This window comes from Callorhinchus milii, unplaced genomic scaffold, assembly GCF_018977255.1.
Source record: "Callorhinchus milii isolate IMCB2004 unplaced genomic scaffold, IMCB_Cmil_1.0 Scaffold245, whole genome shotgun sequence".
NCBI classification, from domain to species: domain Eukaryota; kingdom Metazoa; phylum Chordata; class Chondrichthyes; order Chimaeriformes; family Callorhinchidae; genus Callorhinchus; species Callorhinchus milii.
The window spans coordinates 1-22,730 of record NW_024704986.1 but is presented as its reverse complement, the minus strand read 5'-3'; the positions used below and the strand labels follow the sequence as shown (position 1 = coordinate 22,730).

Below are 22,730 nucleotides of genomic sequence, written 5' to 3'. Positions count from 1 at the left end.
TACACACAGAAACACAAACAAACTCACAAACAAACTCACATGTGCACACACACACACACAAACTTACACAATTACATACACACACAATCATACATTCATGCAAACACACAAAAGTAAACATTCACACAAGCATACAAACACACAGACACAAAATAACACAAAGAAACATACATATAAATACACATCCACACAACCAAACACAAATAGATACACACATACACACACAGAATCGTGCACACAAACATTCACACAAACATTCACCAATACACACACAACTCACACACAAACACACCCAAACATACAAACAAACACAGAATCAAACAGAGATAATCAAAAATACACATGCAAGCGCGCACAGACACGCACAAAAACAGTCACAAACGCAAACAAGCACACACACAGAATCACAAACACACGCAAACACAGACACACAAACAGACACACACACAAACACACATTAATCCATGTTGAGAGTTTTATGTAAACGATGGCTTGTGGCCTCACACTGTCACACCGATTCCTATCACAATATTCAGCCGCACTGATCAGACAGTCACAATAAACACATTGAGATATTGGCGTCATTCAGACTCTGGAGACACAGTGCGTTACTTACCTGAGACACTGTATTTTACACTCCGGGTTTCTCAGAGCCTCACACAGTCGCCTCACTCCACAATCTCCCAGATTATTGCCCCCCAACCTGGACACAGAGACACAAACACAGGGAATATGGTGTAACAACACAATACACATTGACATGTATATACAGGAGCCTTTCACGTGGGGAGCAAGTCCCAAGGCGCTGGGCCCAGTGTCACACACACACACATGTGCCCACACACATCACTCTCTCTCTCTTTCTCTCTGTATCTCTCTCTCTGTTCCTTTCTCTGTTTCTCAGTTTCTCCCTCACAGTCTCTCTCTCTCCCTTTCTCTCACACAGTCTCTCTCTCTGTCTCAGCCATTCTCTTTATGTCACTCTCTCTCCATCTGTTGGGTCTGTCGCCCATTCTGTCTCTCACCTCTCTGAGTCTCTGTCTCTCCAAAAAAACATGGTGACTACACTTCTCTCAGATATTCATATATTCTCTCTCACGATCTCTCACTCAGTCACTTTCTATGTCTCTCTCTCTCTCTCTCTCTCTCTCAGTCTCCTTCTCTCTGCCTCTCCCACAATACACACAGTCACTACACTTTATAACATACTATCTCTCACAGTCTCTCTCTTTCGCTCAGTCTCTCTCTCTCACACACACACAGACAGTCTCTTTCACTCTCTCTCTCATCCTCTCAGTCTCTATCTCTCAGGCTCTCTGAGGCTGTCGCTGAGTCTCTCACTTTACTTCTATATCTCAATCTCAGTCTTTTTCTCTGTCTCTCCTGCAGTTTTGCTCTCTCACCCATTATTTGTCTCAGTCCCTCTCTCTCTCTGAGTCTCTGTCTCTCTCTCAAAACACAGTCACTACATTTCTCTCATATATTCACATATTCTCTCTCAGTGTCCCTCACTTATTCCCTTTCTCTCTCTCTCTCTCTCTCTCACACAGTATCTTTCTCTCTCTCTCCGTCTCTCTCTCTCTCTGCTTCTCCCGCAATACACACAGTCACTAAACTTTATAATATATTCTGTCTCAGTCTCTCTCTTTCTCTCAGTCTCTCTGTCACACAGACAGTCTCTCTCAGTCTCTATCTCTCAGCATATCCCTCTATCCGTCTCTCAGTCTGTTTTTCTGTCTGCCCCTCTCTCTCTCGCAGACATTCTCTGTCTCCTAGTATTTCACATTTTCTCTCAATCTCTCACAATCTCTTGCTCTTTATCTCTCACAAAACACAGTCAGTACACTTCATAATATATTTTCTCTCTCAATCTCTCTCTCCGTCTCTCTCTCTCTGTCTCTCTCATATTGTGTCTCTCACCTGCTCTCAGTCACTCTCTCAGTCTCCTCCTCTCTCTCTCTCCTGCAGTTTCTCTCTCTCTCTCTCTCTCAGTTTCTCCCACAGAGCACACAGTCACTACACATTATAATATATTTTCTCGCACAGTCTCGCTCTTTCTTCTCTCTCTCAGTCTCCCATTCTCAGTCTCTCTCTGACTCTCCTACAAAGCAGTCACCCATTATAACACAATCTCCCACCCAACCTCTCTCTCTCTCTCTCTCTCTCACCGTCTCTCTTTGTCTATCTCTGTTACTCTCTTTCACTCTCCCGATGTCCCTCTGTCTCTCTCTCTCTCACAGTCTATCTCTAATGCTCTCTCTCTCTCTCTCTCTGTCGGTCTCTCTCTCTCTCTCTCTCTCTCACAGTCTCTCTCACAGTCTCCCACTCATAGAAGACGCTTATCTTCGACCATGACTTTGGCCTCCCTCACTCCTCTCTGCCTTCCCTCACCCCCACCTCTCCCCTCAACCACACCTCACCCTTCACCACCACTCGCCCTCACCTCACCCACACCCCACCCCTCATCCCCACCCCAAAGCTCCCACCTACCCCACCCCTACCACCACACCACCCCTCCCCATCCTCGGACCCCCACAACTGACTGTCCAGCGCCTTCGGGTGTACACCCGCCATGAAAGGCGCTATATAACTGTCATTTTGTTGTTGTTGCATTTCCTCTCACAGTCTCTCTCTCTCTGTCTCTCTCACGCTCTCTTTCAGTCTCTTTTTCTCACTCTCGCAGCCATTCTCTCCCATTCTCTCTTTCTGGGTTATACTGCCTTACCCATAAAACACACATTTTCTCACACATCCTCTCTCTCCCTTCATCTCTCTATCTGTCAGTATCTTTCCCTCAGTCACTCGCTCTAACTCTCTCTCACACGCGTTCCCTCTGACTCTCTCTCTCTCTCTCTCTCTCTCTCTCATTCTCTCGCTCAGACTCTCCAACAAAATGCACTGTCACTACACATTTTCTTTCTCCTCACAGCTTCTCTCTGTTTTTATCTCAGCCTCTCTCTCTCTCTCTCTCTCTCTTAGCCTTTCTCTCCTATTCTCCCTCTCTCCCAGTCTCTCCCACAGCTTCTCTCAATCTCTATATCTGTCTCTCTCAGTCTTTCTCACTCAGTCTCTCTCCCGCAGTAACTCTCTCCGTCAGTCTTTCTTTCTCTCTGTCGCTTTCTTTCTCTCCCTCAGTTTCTCTCGCTCAGTTTCTCTCTCTAAATCTCTCTCTTTCTCTCTCAGTCTCTCTCTTCCAGTATCTCAAGCTCAGTCTGTAGCTCTGATTCTCGTTCTGTCTTTCTCTCACTGAGTCTCAGCCTCAGTCTCTAACTTTCAGTCTCTCGCACAGTCTCTCATTCTCTCTCACTCAGTGCCTCTCTCTTTCCCTCTCAAACTCCCGTTCTGCCTCTCTCTCTCTCTCTTCTTGTCATTCTCAATCTCTCTCTCTCTCTCAGGGTTTTACTCTCTTCCCGTCACTCTCTCTCCGTTTCCAGCTCCCCCACTCTCTCTTCCTCACCTACGAAGCACAGTCACTATATTTTGTAGTATATACACTCTCACAATGTCTCCCTCTTTCTCACAGTCTCTGAAGGGTAGTGATAGTGTTTTGTTGGTGAGCAAGAGCGAGAGACTGCGACAGAATAAAGGAAGAGACGGGGAAATACTCAATCTGAGAGAGACTGTGAGGGAAAGCAAGTACAGAGAGACAGAGAGAGAATGAAAGAGACAAGAAGAAAGAGTGACAGCGAGAGAGTGTAAAAGGCACAGAGAGAGAGAGAGAGATGGTCAGTTTGTTGTGTAGGAGAGACTGAGAGACTCAGAGTTACAGAGAGAGAGGATAGTGACACTCAAAGAGAGACATCAAGTGAGTGAGACTGTGACAGAATGATTACTAGAGGAGACTGAGCGAAAATATATAGCGTGTAGTGACTGTATTTTGTGGAGAGACAGAGGGAAACTGAGAAAGAGAAAGAGAGAGAAAAAGAGAGAAAGAAAGAGAGAAAGAAAGGAAAGATGGAAAGACTGAGAGAGAAAGATATACAAAGAGGGCGATTGAAAGAAACTATGAGAGAATATGTATAGTAAAGCGTAGTGACGGTGAGTTTTTTGGGCGAGGCAGAGAAAGAAAGAGACAGAGCGAGAGAGTCTGTGAGAGAGGGAGTATGTGTGAGTGGGAGACTATGAGAGAGAATGAGCGAGTTTGAGTGAGAAAATGAGAGAGAGAGATTGGGGTAGAGAGACCGATTCTGAGAAAGAGAGAGAGAGAAAGAGACAGAAAGACAGAGAGGCAGGCAGGCAGATACCCTGAGAGAGAGAGAGAGAGAGAGAGAAAATATATTACAAATTATAGTGACCGTGTGTTTCTCGGGAGAGGCAGAGCGAGAGAGAGAGAGACTGAGACAGAAAACACACTGAGAGAAATAGAGAGGGAGCGTGAAGGAGAGACTGATAGACAGAGAGACTGAGAGAGGGAAACATTGAGAGAGAGTATATTATATATTTTATTGACATTGTATTTTGTAGGTGAGACAGAGACTGAGTGTGAGAGAGAGAGAGAGAGAGAGAGAGAGATAGAGAGAGAGACTGAGAAGTGATTTGAGACTGAGTTACAGATGCTGAGAGATAGTGACTGCGATTGACAGAAAGAACGAGACTGAGAGAGATAGAGAGAGACTGAAAGATAATATATTATAACTTGCAGTGACTACGTGTTTTGTAAGAAAGACAGAGAAATGATGACATAAAGAGACTAAGGGGGAGACAGACATAGCGAGAGAAATACCGAGAGAGAGAGAGAGACTGCAAGAGAAACAGAGAGAAACTGAGAAAGAGAGAGACTGACTGGGGGAGAGAGAAGGCGGAGGACTGGTAGAGAGAGAGAAACTGAGAGAGAGAGAGAGAGAGAGTTAGAGACAGAACAAGAGTCAGGGATAGAGATGGAGAGAGAAAGAGATTGAGTGAGAGAATATGTGATAACGTGCAGTGACTGTGCGATACCATTCTCCCATTGATCATCTGGTGTTTAATGTCACTAAAGAATGTCACTAAAGTCCTCTAGAATGGCTTTGAAATAAGAATAATATTTACAAAAATAACTTACTGCAACACCTGACATTTGTACAAAGCAGGAACCAGACGCTGGAGACCCTCATCATGAATGTTGCAGTGACTCAGTTCCAGTTGTTTTATTGTGTCACACAGTGCAATGGCCTGAGACAGCACAACACAGTCTATCGGTGTCAGTGTCATCTCTGAAGAGCCACCACCCAATGTTAGTGTTTGTACAGAGCCCAGTGTTTGCTGTGCCAGGGTTTGATTCTGAGACTCAAACAGATAGTGGAGTGTGTTCAGCAGATTCCTTTTCCCACGGTCGCTCTTGTTGTTTTGCATCTGAGCTTTAACTCTCCCCTTCAGCCAATCGATCACCGCGCAGGTTGTCTGATGGACAAATGGCCCCAGAAACTCCTCCAGTGGCTGAGCTGCCCGTGGGGAGGAGAGACCAGCAACAAAGCGCAGGAATATCTCAAACCGGCCGTCCTTCTCCCTGTGAGCTTCATTCAGGAGTTTCCGCAGATTTCCTGCATTTTGAGGCAGAAACTGAAAGAGTGCGGCTACAAACTCTTGGATGGTGAGGTGCGGGAATGTATAGGCCACGCTGTGCTCTGAAGACTCTCTCTCCACAAGTTCCATGAGAAACCCAGAGAGGAACTGGGAAGGCTGGAGGTTATATTTGATCAGATCTTCATCATTAAAGACAATGTTTCTCTGGGAGACTCCAGTGAAGGCCATCTCACCAATCTTCAGCATCACATCACGGGGCTTTCCATCTTGACACTGTGATGTGATAGTATGTTATAAATATAATAGGAGAAGAGTTGTGTGATGTCTTGGGAACTCGCTGTTTGTTGCTGTGTTTCCGTGTAAAGAAGGGACCCAGAGACAGAGCGAGGATCCAGCAGTAGGACGGGTTGTAGCACATGGTGAGCAGGAGCTCGTTCTCCTCCACGTGGCTGTAAACAGCAGCCGCCACCTCCTGATCTTCAAAAAACTTGTGAAAATATTCCCTTCTCTCTTCACCCACAAATCCCAGGATTTCAGCCCAGACACTGACCGAGCCTTTGCCAGTAACTGTAATGCAGTGGGGCGGCTGGTCACCAGCACTGAGCAGCCTGGCAGCAGCTTGTTCTGTATTAAACTGTACACAATGTCAGAAACATCACAGAGGAAACCAGGGTCTGTGCACCTGCGCTGAGGCTCTGTGTCTCTCCGACGGTCAGCGAAATCAATCCTTGTCCTGAATTCATCCAAACCATCAAATATAAAGAGCAATCTCTCTGGGTGTTTCCACAGCTCATCCAGAACATCCCTGAGGTAAGGATACTGATCCACGATCAGACGGCTCAGTGTTGCTCTGTCGTGAAGTCTGTTTAGGTCTCGGAATTTAAAAACAAATACAAAGTGGAAGTGAGGATAGATTTTGCCTGTGGCCCAGTCATGGACAATCTTTTGCACCATGGTTGTTTTTCCAATCCCAGCCACTCCACTGACTACTGCGGAAGTCCCTGTAGGAGGGTCAGATCCGCTTCCCTGAGAAGAAGGTAAATTATTTATTTTTGAGAAGCTGCTGTGGAACAGTTTATCAGTTCGGATTTTTTCCAGCTCTCCCCGGAGTTGCTTCTGTCTCCACTCCTCGTGGTCTCTGCCTCTCGCCAGCAGCTCATGTTCTACCAGTTTCCGGTGACGGAGATCAGAAATGATTGTTAACTCCGTGTAGCGATCAACCAACTGAAACGTCCTCACCTTCTCCTTTATCAGGATGGTCTTCACTTCCAGTTTCTCACATTGTTTCTGTAACGTCTCCTTGTGCAGTCGCTGAATAGCTTCATGTTGAATATTAAATAATATAAGTAAATAGAAGCATTATTGAGCATTGTTAAACAATAATACTTTGATTCAGTGTAAGGCCTTTCAAGGCAGGAGGACTGCCCAAAGCGCTGCACTAGCTTAACCCTAGGGTGTAGTGGCTGTCTTTCGCTGGCAAACACAGCGGCTAATTTGTGCAAAGCGATGTCCCACAAGCCGCTGTTAAGTGAGTCACCACATTTATTTGTGAGATTTTGGCCGGGAAACCGGAGTGACAAACTCCCTTCTCTTTTCAAATGGTATCTTGGGGTTTTAAAGTCCATCTGAAAAGGGAGACACGACCTCGGTTTGATATCCCAATGGTGGCATCTGCGTCAATGCAGCACATCCCAGAACTGAACTGGAGTGTCAACTAGTCCTGTTGATGTGAACTTGAACAACCTCTGACTCCGAGACAAAAGGAACACCAACTGAGCCAGGCAAACAGGGGTTAAACAATCTGAATTGCATTCAAACCATGGAGATTTTCAGGCCATTATATGACGACTTGTGAGACATCATCTGATTTATTGTGAGAAAAATCATACCAAAGCAATATTTGCTGAAATAATCTAAGAATCCAATAAGGACCATTCCCCTCCCTCCTCATCTTCAATCCTCCCCTCTCCCCTCCTCTCCCTCTGTGTCTGCCTACTACCCTCTCTCCTCCTCATTTGAGTTTTCTGGAAATCACCAAGTAAATGGAAAAGTTTTAAACTGTTTATTTCGGAAGTGATTGACTGGCTTGAATCTTGTCATTGTCTCATACCTATCATATCACTGGAGACGTCTGGTACACCTCGGTCGATGGTCACCTCATTCACTAGACTGGCACCTGTTTGAATAGAGTTATATTACTAGCTTGAATGAACTTTGTCTCAATACTATTTGAGTAAAATCTGTAACTCGCCACAGAATGGAGACACTGCGTACCATCACACATTCATAGAATGTTACAGCACAGAAGGAGGCCATTCGGCCCATGGTAATATGTATAACATTACCTTGTTCCTGTATTTCAGTCATGATTTTGTTCAGTTTGTACAAAGTTGGCCTCATTTTCACAAAGGATTCCCACATCACTATCCTGGCCTGGGAACCTTTCCCCATCACCATGTTCAGAAGAAGTTTCGAGCTTTGTCTCTTCCGCCCACTGTGTGTGAGCTCAGTGAGTTTCTGCAGAGAGTGAGCATTAATGTATTGAAGATGGAGTGAAACATGAACAGTGACAGTGATCAGCAATACCCAGACCAATTGATGGCTTGGCTGGATTTGCTATCTCTTCCCTCCACAAACTGCTTTCCTCAGTGGTTATGCTTTTGATCATCTTCCCTCCCCTTCCCTTCCCAAATCCAGCTCGGGCTCTAACTTTCAACTGTCAGTGCCTTGAGACTGCCTCGCCACGTGAACGGTGCTATTTAAACGCTATATAAACAGACACCTATTACACTGTGCAGTACTGCTCCACTACAAACATATAGTGCATGGCCTGCGTTACAACACAACTGGCTAGTTAAGTGTTGATTGGCATTCTGCTGATTTCCTGATAACAGCAGCACATGAGCCGTGCAGACAGGCACAGACTTGCTGAGCTTTTAACAAATGAAAGGGAAACCTCCTGACTCAAACCTACTTTGTGCTCCTGGGGGCTGAAACATTCCTTCTGTGTCAGCCTTGAGCTGATGTCCTCCACGCCTTCCTCAATGGCCTGTTCCAATCTGTCCCGATAGAACTTTGTCAGTCTGTGCAGCTGGTACCCGTTGTACAGGGCCAGGGTCTCGGTGAATAAGGTGTTTGTGCCTGTTAGTAACCAGTAAAAACATTAGTCAGCAATGATTTTACTTGTATTATCTAAAAATATATTTCAGGAAATATTACATTTATTGTTGCAATAAATCAGAATAAACCATCATCCATTGTCCTAAAATACCATTTGGAAGCTAATATCCGAGAACTGCCAGCCCTGCTCAGTTGGTATAATTCCCATTCCTGAGACAGAAGGTTGTTTTGTTCTGATTCTTTTGCCTATTATCTTAAGTCTGTGTCGCTCATTCACGGACCCTCCAGAGAAACAATTATAGCCTCTCTACTCTCAAAATCCCTCATGGTTTTCGAACTCGTGTATTAAAACTATTAAGATAAACCTATCAGAGCGTTTTGAGGGTTGAAGCCACACAGCGGGAAATGGATCTCATATCATCTCACTGCAAAGCAGGTCACTGCTGGGGTATCCTGCACTGCTGAGCTGCCAACTTCAGAGTGGGCACTCAACCAAAGCCCCATTTGTTGTTGCTCTGCTGTTGGTTAAAACAAGGGAGTTGCTCGCGGTATCCTGGATAAATAAACACCAAACAAAATTGGGTGGGAGTGCAAGGCGCGATCGAAAAGAAAGGTTTTCAGCAGAGACCTGAAAATAGGAAGAGCGGGGGCGAGCCGAAGGAAGTGAGGAGGGGAGTTCCAGAGCTCCTCGGGGAGTAGTGGCTGGTGGCAGAGGATTCGGGGGACAAGGAGGAGGCCAGACCCGGTGGAGCGAAGGCAACGGGCACTGTTGTGAAGAGAGAGGAGGTCATAGAGGTCGGGGAATGCAGAGGAGTGGGGGAATTTGAAGACAAGGTGAGGATCTTCAAGACGATCCTCTCTGGGACAGGCAGCAACGCAGTCTGGCCAGGACTGTGGGGTCGGGGAGCGGAGTTTGGTGCGGGTGAAAATGCGGGCGGCAGAGTTCTGAAAAATCTGGGTTTCACGAATGGTAGCAGATCAGAGGCCGGCGAGGAGGGCGTTAGAATAGTCCAGCCGAGAGGTGACAATGGCATGAGCCAGCGTTTCAGCTGCTTTTGTGGTGAGATATTGGCGGAGAAGGGTGATGCGTTGGAAGTGGAAGAAAGCGGTGCAGGTGAGGGACCGGATGTGGGAGAGGAAGGATATTTGGGGGTCGAACCTGACGCCTTGGTTACGTACCGGTTCGTAGAGTTTTAGTGGGAGGTCGGGTTTGTGGAGGAGGTGAGAACCGTGAGACTTCAGACGTTGACGAGAGCCAAAGAGTATGGCTTCCGTCTTGTCAAAGTTCAGCTGAAGGAAATTTGCGCTCATCCAGCCCCTGAGATCTGACAGTCAGCTGAAAGAACCAGGGGACTGTGGGTCGAAGAGAGAGCTGGAAAAATAGTTGGGTGTTGTCCCCGTACATGTGGGAATGTACCCCATATCTGGGGATGACATCCCCAAGAGGGAGCATGTAGATCAGTAAGAGGAGGAAGCCAAGGATGGATCCTTGGAGTACCCGCAGGTGACCGGGTGAGAGCGGGAGGAGAAGCCGTTTGTGCAGATGTACTGCTGGCAGCTTGTGAGGTTGGACTCGGTCCCGGCGAGTGCGGTCCCACTGAGATGGATGACGGAGGAAAGGCGGTGGAGGACGATGGTATGATCGAACTGTGTCGAACGCAGCAGAGAGGTCCAGGACGACAAGGAGGCAGAGGGAGCTCTGGTCACAGATAGAGAGGATGTCGTTTGTGACTTTCTTAAGTGCAGTCTCGGTACTGTGGGCATAAACCAGATTGGAGGGGTTTGTAGAGGAAGTGGGAGTAGAAGTGTGCGCGGAGTTGTTTCCCAACAACGCGCTCTATGACTTTTGCGAGGAAGGGAAGTTTAGAAATTGGGCGGTAATGTTTGGGATTTGAGAGATCTTGCGAAGGTTTTTTTCAGGAAGGGTGTGATGGCAGCAGTTTTGAGGGGGGCAGGGTCTGATCCATAGGGAGGGACTAGTTGATGATGTCAGCCAATAGTGGCCAGAGGAAGGGGAGCTGTGTGACCAGCAAGTTGGTGGGGAGGAGTTCGAGGCAGCAGGTGGCGGGTTTCATGGAGGTGATGGTAGGCGAGAGGGAGGAGGGAGAGATGGGGAGGGACGAATGTAGGATGGGGGTCGAGGTAGGAGCTGCTGATGGGGAGGGTGAGGAGGGCAGAGAGGGTTGGTGGTGGGCGACAAGAGGCAGGTGGATGAGGCTGCCTGGCGGATATTATATATTTTAGATGAAAAAAATATCTACGGGGTATCTGGCGTGTATGTTGTGTGTCACGGCTGTAGTTTAACAAAAAGCCACACAGCTCAAACTATTCAGAGCACTGAACTAAGTGTGTCCATTGTTTTCTCGCTGGGACACTCAATAAACTGGCCTTCACGCCCCTCCCTTCAACTGGGGAGCCAGGGGCAAGGTGGAGGCATTGAGGAGAGACTTAAAAGCTTTGTGGCGTAGTGGCTGAAGGGACGGTCACCGATGGTGGAGCGAGGGGGCGAGGGCCAAACAGGAGGCCGGAGCAGGCCTAGCTGAGACAGGGGTGGAGGACTGGGGGTTGATATGTCGGTTAAATGCATGTCGGCATTTGAAAATGAGAGAAAGGAACTTGAACTCGATCCGTTCGGAAATTGGGTGCCAGTGCAGCCTGGCAAGGACTGGTGTGATGACACTCCAGAGCTTTGTGTTGGTTAGTATCCGGATGGCGGAGTTAATTGAATATTGTTTATGGTGGATCATGGGAGACGAACGTGGAGAGCATTTGGAATGTCCAGCTGGGAGGTGGCAAAGACGTGGATGAGGTGGAAGCTGTGGGTGTGAGTTATGGACAGAGGAGTGCAATATGACAGAGGTGGAAAAAACGATCCTGGTCAGGGAACGGATTTGGGGAAGACAAGAAAGCCGTGGATCTCACCTGACTCCTAGGTTAGGCACGAGTTTGGTGCATTTGGGTCAGATCCTGGGGAGGTTGAGGGGTTTGGACCCACAGGAATGAAGAGGTTAGCGGGAGCCTAATAGTGTGGCTTCTGTCTTGCAGACGTTCAGCTGCAGGAAGTTTGCGCTCATCCAGACTTTGTTGTCTGTCAGACAAACTGTCAGGACATTAGTGGACTGGGAGACATAAATGGAGGAGAAGCAGGAGGCGGAGAAGTAGATTTGAGTGTCATCCGCATACATGTAGGCTGTATCCAATCTACCCGTCAGGGCGGTGGTTTACAGCGAAAACAGGAGCTGTAAGTGAAAGACTAGACATGGGGGAATTATCCATTCCCCCATGACTAGTCTTTCACTCCAAGACTTGCCCATGTGCCAGGCTGGTTGGTCTGTCACTGCACAACCTGCCCATGTGACAGGCTGTCTGGTCGGTTGGTGCAATACTTGGCCATGTGCCCGGCTGGCTGGTCTATCACTGCATAACTTGCCCATATGCCAGGCTGGCTGGTCTGTCACTGCAAAACTTGCCCATGTGCCAGGCTGGCTGCTTTGTATCACCTGGGTTTTGGTTCATGAACCGTCAAACAAGTCCCAGATCTTCAATTAAACAAACTGGGAGTTTGCTCAATCAAAATCGACATTGACAGATCTCCCAGTTCCAAGGCTGGTGAGATAAAAGTATTTATTTATGTGTAAAAGTACTTAATAAACTACTTACCTTTGTTCGTTATCGTATCTTTAAGACTTTCCTCAAAGTCAGGTAAAGAGAAGACATTGGCTTCTGGTGTGTTGCCGGGTGTCTGATCCACACCGCAGATCATAGCATCGCCCTCTGCATTGGCTATCGGTTCAGTTTCATTGGAAGCCATCTCACTCGACGCACCCAAAATGCTGGAACACTGGTTGGGATTTGCAACCGTATCACAACGTGTTTGGATAACTGCAGATGCACTCGCTGTTTCATTCCCGCCAGATGTGGATGTGTTTGGTTGTGGTGATGGTGACCATTTCATTGATTCATCAGGTTTTTCGTGTCTCGGTGTTTCCGAGTTTTGTTTCCTCTTTCCCAGCAATGTTCCAACAAGGCGTTTCATTGCTGCTAAGTGCAGCCGAGCTGGTGGTGAGTTTTGTGACAGGTGTTGAGCCTTATTTATGTTTATTGTAGAACAACGTTTACAAGGTGATCAGGGAATCCAGACGTGATCTACCAGACAATACCATCAGGCTTGCGTGTCCAATGACTTTCCTTCTTGCTCACATTTGACATTTATCCTGCGAATGAAGTAAACTGTAAGTCAGGGTAACAAACAGGATTTAAGCAAAATCAGATTGCTTACTGAAAAAGGATAAATTTACTAACTTTTCTTGCATTTGGTTTCGTTCAAGTGAGGAGGATGTCTGAAAACACTTCCCCATTTACAGTGAATTGTCGTGAATTTGTATTTCAGAGCTGAATGCATCAGCCAATTTCATAGAATCACAGAATTATACAGCAGAGAAGAGATAGCCCATCATTTCCCAGGTCCCTCCCCATAGTCCTGCAAACATATCCTCCCCAAATAATTACCTACTTCTCTCTTAAATAAAAGTTGTTATCGAATCGGCTTCCCCCAGCCTTTCAGCCAATGCATTCCCGATTCCAACAACTCGCTGTGTTTAAAAAAATCTCAACTCACCCCTGTTTCTTTAACATCTATTTTTAATCAGTGTACTCAGGTACCGACCCACCCTCCAGTAGAAACAGTTTCTTCTTGTTCATCATATTGAATTCCCTCATAATTTTTAAAACTTCCATTAAGTCTCCTCTTATCTTTCTCTGCTCCAAGGAGAATAATCCCAGTTTTCTCGCCTCTCCTGATAACTGAAGTCGCTCATTGCTGGTACTATCCTGGAAAATCTACTTTGCACCTTTTCCAATACCTTAAGAGGTAACTCAAGTGTGGTGCCCAGAACTGAGCAGTCTCCAGCTGAGACCTGACCAGTGTTTTATTAAGGTTCAACATAACATTCTGAGTATTGTATTCTTTGCCCCTATTTATAAAGCCAAGTAACCGAATGCTTTTTAAAAAGACCTTTACCTGACCTGCCACATTCAAAGATTTACTTATATGAACTCCAAGGTCTCTCTGTTCCTTCACCCCTTTTAAGATTGTACCATCAGCTTACATTTCCACAGTTTTCCTCCCAAAATACATCACTTCGCATTTCTCCACATTTATCTTAAACTGCCACATGTCTGCCCATTCCACCAGTCTGTCTATTACCTCTTGCAGTCTTTTACTATCCTCCTCACTGTTTGCTACTTGTCCAGATTAGTATCATCTGGAAACTTGCAAACTGTACTCCCTATACCCATGTCCAAGTTATTTATAGATAAAAACACACCATGGTCCCACAGCCGACCCTCTCCGACCCCCACCCTGGGGCATAACACTGCACACTTCCCTCCAGACAAAAAAACAACTGTTCACCAGCGCTCTCTGCTTTCTGTCTCCCATTTCGTCTATTTGGTGACAGCAACAGCTCGCAATTAATACGACTCTTCCTTTGCTAATTCTATGGGGAGCATCTTGGGCGAAAGGCGATGTACAAATATTTTAATTTTCTATTGTAATACTATTACTACTGCTAATTATTACTATTAGTTTTACATTATTACATATTACATTTACATGGTATCATTCACACCAAGAGGAAATCACTAACTGCTTCACGAGATTTTGTGGGCCAACACATCAGCCAAATAGCAAACAGCAATGGCCTTTGAATAGCTTGAAGTGAGTAACCAATTGTATCTGAGGGATTTTTATCCATAACACTGGGAGAAACATGTTTAGCCCTGTGATAAAACCTAAGATTCCACCGAGGGTTTATTGCTATCCAAATCATGGTTCATCAGTCCTTCAATCCGAAATAGCATCTTAGGTTGTATAATCAAGTTCAATCATCAACTAAAGCCCCGGCTTCTTGTTCTGCATTTGTTTCATTGCTTGTACAGAAAGACAGGAAACCAGGCGCTGGGATAACTAACCACAGGATGTGCAGAGCTGAACTCACAGCCTCTTGTTCCTCTCTGTTGCTGACAGTCACAGCACGAGAGCAAAGGGCAAAAATAACATGTAAATCAAACACAACTCAAATATACCATCAACAAATAGCAACAGTTCAAACTGGGGCCGTTCCTTCCACTGACAATCAGATGGTTGAGAATGTAGATTTGGTGTAAATCCTGTTAATTTGAGTTGGAAAACCATGCTGTAGTGAGTTCGCTCATGTCGCCACAATCAGAGCGTTACCCACACAGACCAGACCAGCGGTTTATATCTTCATGAACAGAGAAACAGCCCCTCAAAATGGCTGTCACAGGCCCGGATACAACAAAATGTCTGCTCTGGGCCACTGAGGCCTGGTAAAGTCTGGTGTGTGCCACCACCTCCATATCTACACACATTGACACACAAAGTCACACACACACACACACACACACGTACTCAGAAAGTCAAATAGACACACACACTCACATACAGACACATACACCTACACACCTAGACATACATACATACACAGACAGAGATAAATATAGAGAGAGGGACACAGAGACACATACATAGATGTATACGTACAGTCCGAGAGATACAGAGAGATAAATTTGAAGATAAATACAGAGGGAGACACACATGCACACTGACAAAGGGAGAGTGCGAGGTACACAAACAAACAGACTCATAGATACACAGACACAGAGAGAGGAATGCACTGACAAACAGACACACACAGATACAGAGGCACACATACAGACAGAGAGAAATACACACAGGTGTGGAGAGAGATACTAACAGTGAGAGCGGGAGATGAACCATATACAAACATACAGAGACAGAGATACTGATTATACAGAGTGAGCGAGAGACAGAGAAAACATACACACACACACACATATACACATTTAGAAAGATACACACACAGATACAGAGAGGGAGACAGCGACAGAGACACAGACAGATGCACACTCATTCCGCCAGAGAGAGACAGAGACAGGAACACAGAGAGATAAACTCACACGCAGAATCATAGAGACAAAGGAGATACACAGAGAACTAAACATACACAGACCCAGAGAGACAGAGCAAGCACACACACACACACACACAGATGCACACACATATAGCCAGAGAGAGAGAGATACCGGGCCACACTCACGAACACGCACAGATACAGACAGAGTGAGATACACACAGAGAGATATTCAAACAGACAGACAGGCAGAAAGGTTGAGAGTTAAGGGCAGAGCGAGACACACATACAGGGAAACACAGAAAAAGAGAACAGACAGTGCTACACCCATACACAGAGACACACAAAGGCAGATAGAGTGAGAATGAGAGGGATGTTTCTGAAAATGATGTGATCTGTGTGTCTCTCTCTGATCTTCATCATAGCTGTCACAGGACAGAACCACACAATGTTTGCTCTTGACCACTGAGGCCTGGTAAAGTGTGGTGTGTGATAGTGCCTCCCCATCATCACACAGACACATAGATACACATACAGACACAGAAAGACATATACACGTAACACATACGCAAATATAAACACAACGAGCGAATTGCACACATGCACACACATGCATATACAAAAAATAGACACTCACACACAGACAGTCATTTGCACACACAGAGACATCCACACACACAGATGTACGCACCCAGAAACATATACACAGAGAGAATTACACAGAAAAGCGTGTACACATAAACATATAGACACATATGCATACACATGCACAGAAAAACAGAAAGAAAGAGATACAGAGACACACGCAGACAGAGATAGATACAAAGATAGGGAGTTACACACACACACCCAAACACACACATAGATATACACACACAGTCAGATAGATTCAATGAGTGAAAGACTAACAGACACACAGGCAGAGAGAGAAATACATACACACAACGTGAGAGAGAAAGAAAGATACACAGACACCTGTACACACTCACAGATGCGTTGGCACACAGATGAGGATAGACACAGGAAGAGAGAGTTTGACACAAACAGATACAGACACACATACAATCAGATAGAAAAATACAGAGAGAGGGAGATACACACAGAGAGATATGTGTAAGATCAGAGAAATACAGAAGAACAGGAACACGGTGAGAAATACACACACACAGATACAGATAGACAGACAAACAGGGAGAAATGCAGACAGAGCTACACAAATACAGAGATAGATACACACACAGACAGACAGAGAGAAGTAGACAGTAAAAGAGAGCGATGCATATAGACAGAGGGAGAGACAGAGCACACAGAGGGATACATACAGGCAGAAATAGAGGGAAATTCAGACACAGAGGAAATACACACAGACAGACAGAGAGAAATACACACAGGTGAAGAGAGAGATACTAACAGAGAGATGAACCATATACAGAGACAGAGATACAGAGCGAGAGAGAGAACATACACACACACATATAGAAAGATACACACACACAGATACTGAGAGGGAGACAGAGACACAGACAGGTTCACACTCATACCGTCAGAGAGAGACAGAGACACAAGAGAGATAAACTCACACGCAGAACCAGAGAGACAAAGGGGAGACACAGAGAACTAAACATACACAGACCCAGAGAGACAGGGACAAGACACACACACACACAGATACACACACACATAGGCAGAGAGAGTGACAGAGAAACACAATGAGAAAGTTTCTGAAAGTGATGCAATATGTGTAGATCTTCCTATACCTTTACATAGCTGTCACAGGCCTGGGTACAACACAATGACTGCTCTGGACCACTGAGACCTGGTGAAGCCTGGTGTGTGGCAGCATCACTGCACACACATACAGACCCAGACCCAGACAAGGACACACACATACAGACACCCATCTATATACACCTAAACACACACACTAATGCACAAACACACACATACACGCACAAGTAGAGAACCGGAGATACAGAGAGATACAGGCAGAGAGATACACACACACACACACACACGTAAATAGACAGAGACATATAGAGAAACAGAGAGAGATTCAAGAGAGACATACACAATCACATACACAGATATAGATGAACTTTAATGTTGTTGATGTCACACACATCTCGGGACACGCAGAACACACAGTTTGGGCACTGCACTCCCTGCGCCATATTTGGCCACAGTGAGAAGTTAGAGGGTTTTCAGTCAACAGCTAAAGCCCCGACATCTTGTTCTGCATCTGTCTCATTGCTTGTACAGAAAGACAGGAAGCCAGGTGCTGGTTTCTGTGACTAACCACAGGGGATGTGCAATGTGTGAATTGAACACACAGCTTCTTGTTCCTTTCTGTTGGTGACACACGAGAGCAAATGGCAAAAATAACATGTAAACCAAACACAGCTCAAATATACCACCAACAACAACAATATTCCATTTATTGAGCGCATTTCACGTCAGGAGGACGTCCCATTATTATTATAATTCTTGTTATTATTATTAACACATAGCAACAGCTCAAATTGGGGCCGTTTGCTTAACTGATAATCAGACGATTGAGAATGTAGATTTGGGTGAACTCATGTTAGTTTGAGTTGTAAACCATGTTGTGTTGAATCCACTTGTGTCACCAGAGTAGGGGCGTTATTTACAAACCCCAGACCTGCAGATATTTTTCTTTATGAACACAGAAGCAGCAGAGTTTCCAAAAACACATCGTTTCCAGTAACCAAAAACTGACAGGAATACAGAGACACACAGATATAGAGACACAAAGCTCGGTACAGACAAAGCCAGATCGATATAAATATACTTTAACACAAAAAAGAGACAGATAGGGATACACGAGCACACAGACAGCGATACAAATTCAGACACACACAGACACAGAGAGGGATACAAAGATTCACACAGACTGAGATGCACAGACACCCACCAACACAAAGACGTAGAGAGAGATACAGACACACACAGGCAGACACAGAGAGACGCACACAGAAAAAATATAGAGACACACACAGACAAAGAGAGAGATAAAGAGATACACTCCCACTGGGCCCTCTGTGACAGTCTCTCGTCTTATTCCTGAGCCAGGAGGATCCGCAATTTTGCAGGGCACTCACTGCTGATGCCTGGCTCAAGGGCAGGACTTGGGAGGGCAGAGCAGTTACAGGGGCCAGCGAATCCTGAAATGGACAGGGGGGAGAGGATTGCAAAGGAAGAGGGTGGACAGTGGTGGATCGGTTGGGGGAGAAGGATACATTGGGAGAGGGAAGGGGTCGGTTGGGGAAGGTGGTGGGTGGTTGGTGGTGGAGCGCGGAGGGCAAGTGAGTGGGAGGGAAAGAGGAAGGGAGGGTGTGGGGTAGTGGGTGACACAAATGTGAAAGGGTTCTCGGGTGGGATTAGGCTGTGGGCCCCAGTTGGACCCCCTGATGTAAAATAACAGCTGATTGTCAGGAGCGGCTTGTTTACTGCTGGAGTTATCAAACCCAGTACACGACAGGCAGAGCACACACTGTGCGGACTGCCCTCCCGACACACAGCTACACAGTCTCTGACAGGCAGAGCAAACATTGTGGCCACTGCACTTCCTACATACAGACAAAGAAACACACACAGACAGACACACGCATACACACTGACGCACACAAACCGAGACACACAAAGAGAGAAATACACACAGAGACACACACACACACACACAAACAGTTACGTACACAGAAACACACACAGGTACATAAACATGATAAGACACACAGACACCAACAAATACATAGACAGAGAGATACATTCCCCCCCAAACAGATACATACACAGTCTCACACACCCACAAATACAGAGAGAGTTTAAACACCTATACAATTTAATACTGGTGTCAAGCGCAGCCAAGGAAGCAGAGAAAAGTGTGGGCATTGCAGTTTATTTCTTGATTAATAGAGAAAAAACAGCGTTTCCACAAATTTACTGCAACTCGGAATTCAACAACAACAACGTTACATTTGTATAGAGCCTTTCGCACATGAAGTCCTGCAGCTCAGTGGTTAGAGCACTCGCCCCGCAAACGAGACCTGAATTTCATTCCCGGGCGAGTCAGGGAGAAACCATAGGCAAGTTTCCATACTTCACAGTCGCGCCTCAACTTACTTCACAATAAATATAAATCCACTTATTAGTTAATTATTGAAATACTTTCCGCGGGTAATATTCCCTGCCCCCAAAAAATTCAAATAATAATTCTCTCAAACAAACCACGACTGTTTGTGGGATGTCGCTTTGGCAATTGGATGCTAAGATTCGCCCACAAAACTCAGTCAACTCACTGAACAAAATATTCTGCTAAACACTTTTCGACATTCCGAAGACCTGATAAGGCAAAGTATCAAATGCAACAATTATTATTATATTATATTATTATTATATGTTATGGTCCCAACTGATGCGACTTCGGTGATGTTTTATTGTGTAACATTTAGATGTTTCCGGATAGCTAGTATTCCAATATTTGGACAAATGTGACAGAAATCAGCCTGGAATCTTTATTCAAGTCCAAGAGTAGGAAGTGACTGGAGCTTCCAACAAAATTCTTCCACATTTATTCATTTACCTCCAATTCTCAATATTATTTTTCTTATGGTTTGCGGGGACATTATTTGTACGGAGCGATTTAATCTGTGTAGTCCTGTACTGTCATAGTCAGTGCAATCAGTCGTCATTTCAGTGATAACAATAATAATCCTTGATTATAATATGGCGTCTTGTCAAATCTACGAGTCGTCACAGGATATATTGTGAAGGGAACTGACTGTATATTTTGTGGCAATATATTTGGGCAATGCCCAAATGTCTGGGCTGTTTGTGGATCCAGTGACCTGTTTGGATGACTGTAGTGACGGGATCAGCCTTTCGTACAGCGTCAAAGTACTGTTTTCCTGGAGCCTCGGATAAAACATTACACTGCACAGTTTGCCCGTCTCCTCGCCCTGCGGTGGGGACAACGGCTACTGTGTCAAACTAAACCATTCTGTATTATTATTGTGTCTGTAACAACAACAGCAACAACTTGCCTTTATATGGCGTCGCTGGTGAATGGGAGAGTCGCAGAGCGCTGGACAGTGGCGGTGCTCGAGGCCGAGCCGAGGGGGAGGTGACCGCAGGTCACGGTCCAACACGAAGGTCTTCACCGCGTCCGGTCATCGGGTCAGAAAAGCTTCGAGACTCTGTCCGGAGGCTTCACTTCACTGACGTCCTGACAGAGAAGCAGCGGCTTCACTCGCGCAAACCTCTTCCTGCCTCGTCTTTCCTTCTGTTCAAAATTAATAAGAGAATTAAACTTTATCTTTTTGGCGTAAAAATTCCTGACTTGTTTATTTGGTTTATTCCTCGGCGCCGGGAGGCCTCAGTGTGAGGTTTGTGTGTGTGTGTGTGTGTGTCGATGGGTTCACTTGCATCTGTCTGTCTGTCTGTCTGTCTCTTTGTCTGTGTGTTTGTGTGTGTGTGTGTAGCTTGTGGTTAGGTATTGACATTGACATTGGCTCCTCGCTATGTGTGTGTTTGTTGTTTATGTGTGTGTTTGTGTGTGTGTGTGTTTGTGTGTGTGTGTGTAGCTGGTGACCAGGTATTGACATTGGATCCTCACCATGTGTGTATGTGTGCGTGTGACCATCTGTGTGTGTTTGGAGCTGGTAAATAGGTGTTGACATTAGCTCCTCACTGTGTTTTTGTGTATGTGAGTGTGTGGTTGGTTACGAGGTGTTGAAATTGGCTCCTCGCTGTGTGTTTGTGTGTAGCTGGTAACCAGGTGTTGACATTGGCTCCTCACCATGTGTGTATGTGTGTGTGTGTGCATCTGATATTGGCTCCTCACTGTGTATGTGTGCACGCGTGTGTGTAGCTGGTGATTAGGTGTTGACATTGGCTCCTCACTATGTGTGTTTTGTGTGTGTGTGTGTCTGTGTAGCTGGTGTCCATGTGTTGACATTGCCTCCTCGCTGTGTGTGTGTGTTTGTATGTGTGTAGCTGGTGATTAGGTGTTGCTTCCCATGCAAAAAGAGCCTCCTCAAGTATCCCTGGCAGCCTGTAATGGATGTGTTCATCTCTGTGATGAGCGGAGTTGGGGTTGGAAACCTATTAAAAAAAAATCTAACTTTGAAACAGTTGTGGAGTTGTCGTGGGGGGTCAGCACACTTCCCAATGGAATCGATTTCGATTCTACTGTATCTATGGTCCCAGTTTTAAGAATAAGTAAAGCTATTTGTAATAATTAATAAACCCTGGATTATTACACCGTATCGTCTGACCCCAATCTCTTACACTGTTCTGCACTTCCAAGAGCTGCTGATGAGCCAGGCTGGGCTGTCATTAGCAGTGCCCTGGAATAATACACAACCACCAGCTCAGGAACCAGACTTGAGACCGTTACAGAGGGCTGGCTCGATGGCCTGTCCACCCCAACACCCTTACCCACCGCCCAGGAATATATATTCTAACTCCTCGCCTCTCAGCCTTCAGAAGCACCAGTCGCCTGGCCCTCCTACAGCAGATCTCAGGCTGTTTGTCGTCTGAAACCTTTCTGAAACCTGACACTCACTAAAGGGAGCGGCGCTTCTCTCAAAATCACCGCCAACCATCTGACAAGTCACTGCGTGCATAAGTCGCTGATAGAGATTTTAAAACTCCAGTAGTATTGAGATGGTTTTAGCAACATAGATTAAAGGATTCAACAAAGTGTGGTGATATGGTCATCTATTCCAACATGAATCTGTTAATAGTTTACCTGCTGACCTGTACTTACCACATGAGCAAACGACTTATCTCCAGGTGATGCCGGACTCATAAACTGATATAATTATTAACCACCGCTAAACAGAGTACTTCAGAAAAACTATGCATTCATTTTTTATCTGTTACTTTTTCCCTCAATTTGTTGGTTCTATTTCTACTGTTTTGCCCTTCTCTTCCCTCCTGTGGGTTCTCTGCTGCTGCACAGGAAAGCTGCAGCTCTCAGGCTGTTTGTGATCTGAAAAACTTCTGAAATTTGACACTTACCACAGGGAGCGGCGATTCCCAGAAATGTATATCCAACCAGTCTGACAACTTACAGTGCGTTTTGTTTACTGACAGAGCTGTCCAAGTTTACAATAATCTACCGGGAGTCAA

General features: G+C 45.6%; 1 protein-coding gene across 1 annotated transcript; it reads right to left on the bottom strand.

Moving 5' to 3' along the window:
- Window positions 1-457: 457 nt before the first annotated feature.
- Window positions 458-12,836, bottom strand: LOC103191586 (NLR family CARD domain-containing protein 3-like; the record flags this gene model as incomplete). The annotated part of the gene is given in 8 exon segments (XM_042346017.1): window positions 458-505; window positions 673-703; window positions 5,042-5,775; window positions 6,058-6,821; window positions 7,613-7,678; window positions 7,848-8,019; window positions 8,477-8,643; window positions 12,283-12,836. Coding segments are annotated over 8 exon segments (2,358 nt in total).
- Between the last annotated feature and the right edge of the window lie 9,894 nt (window positions 12,837-22,730).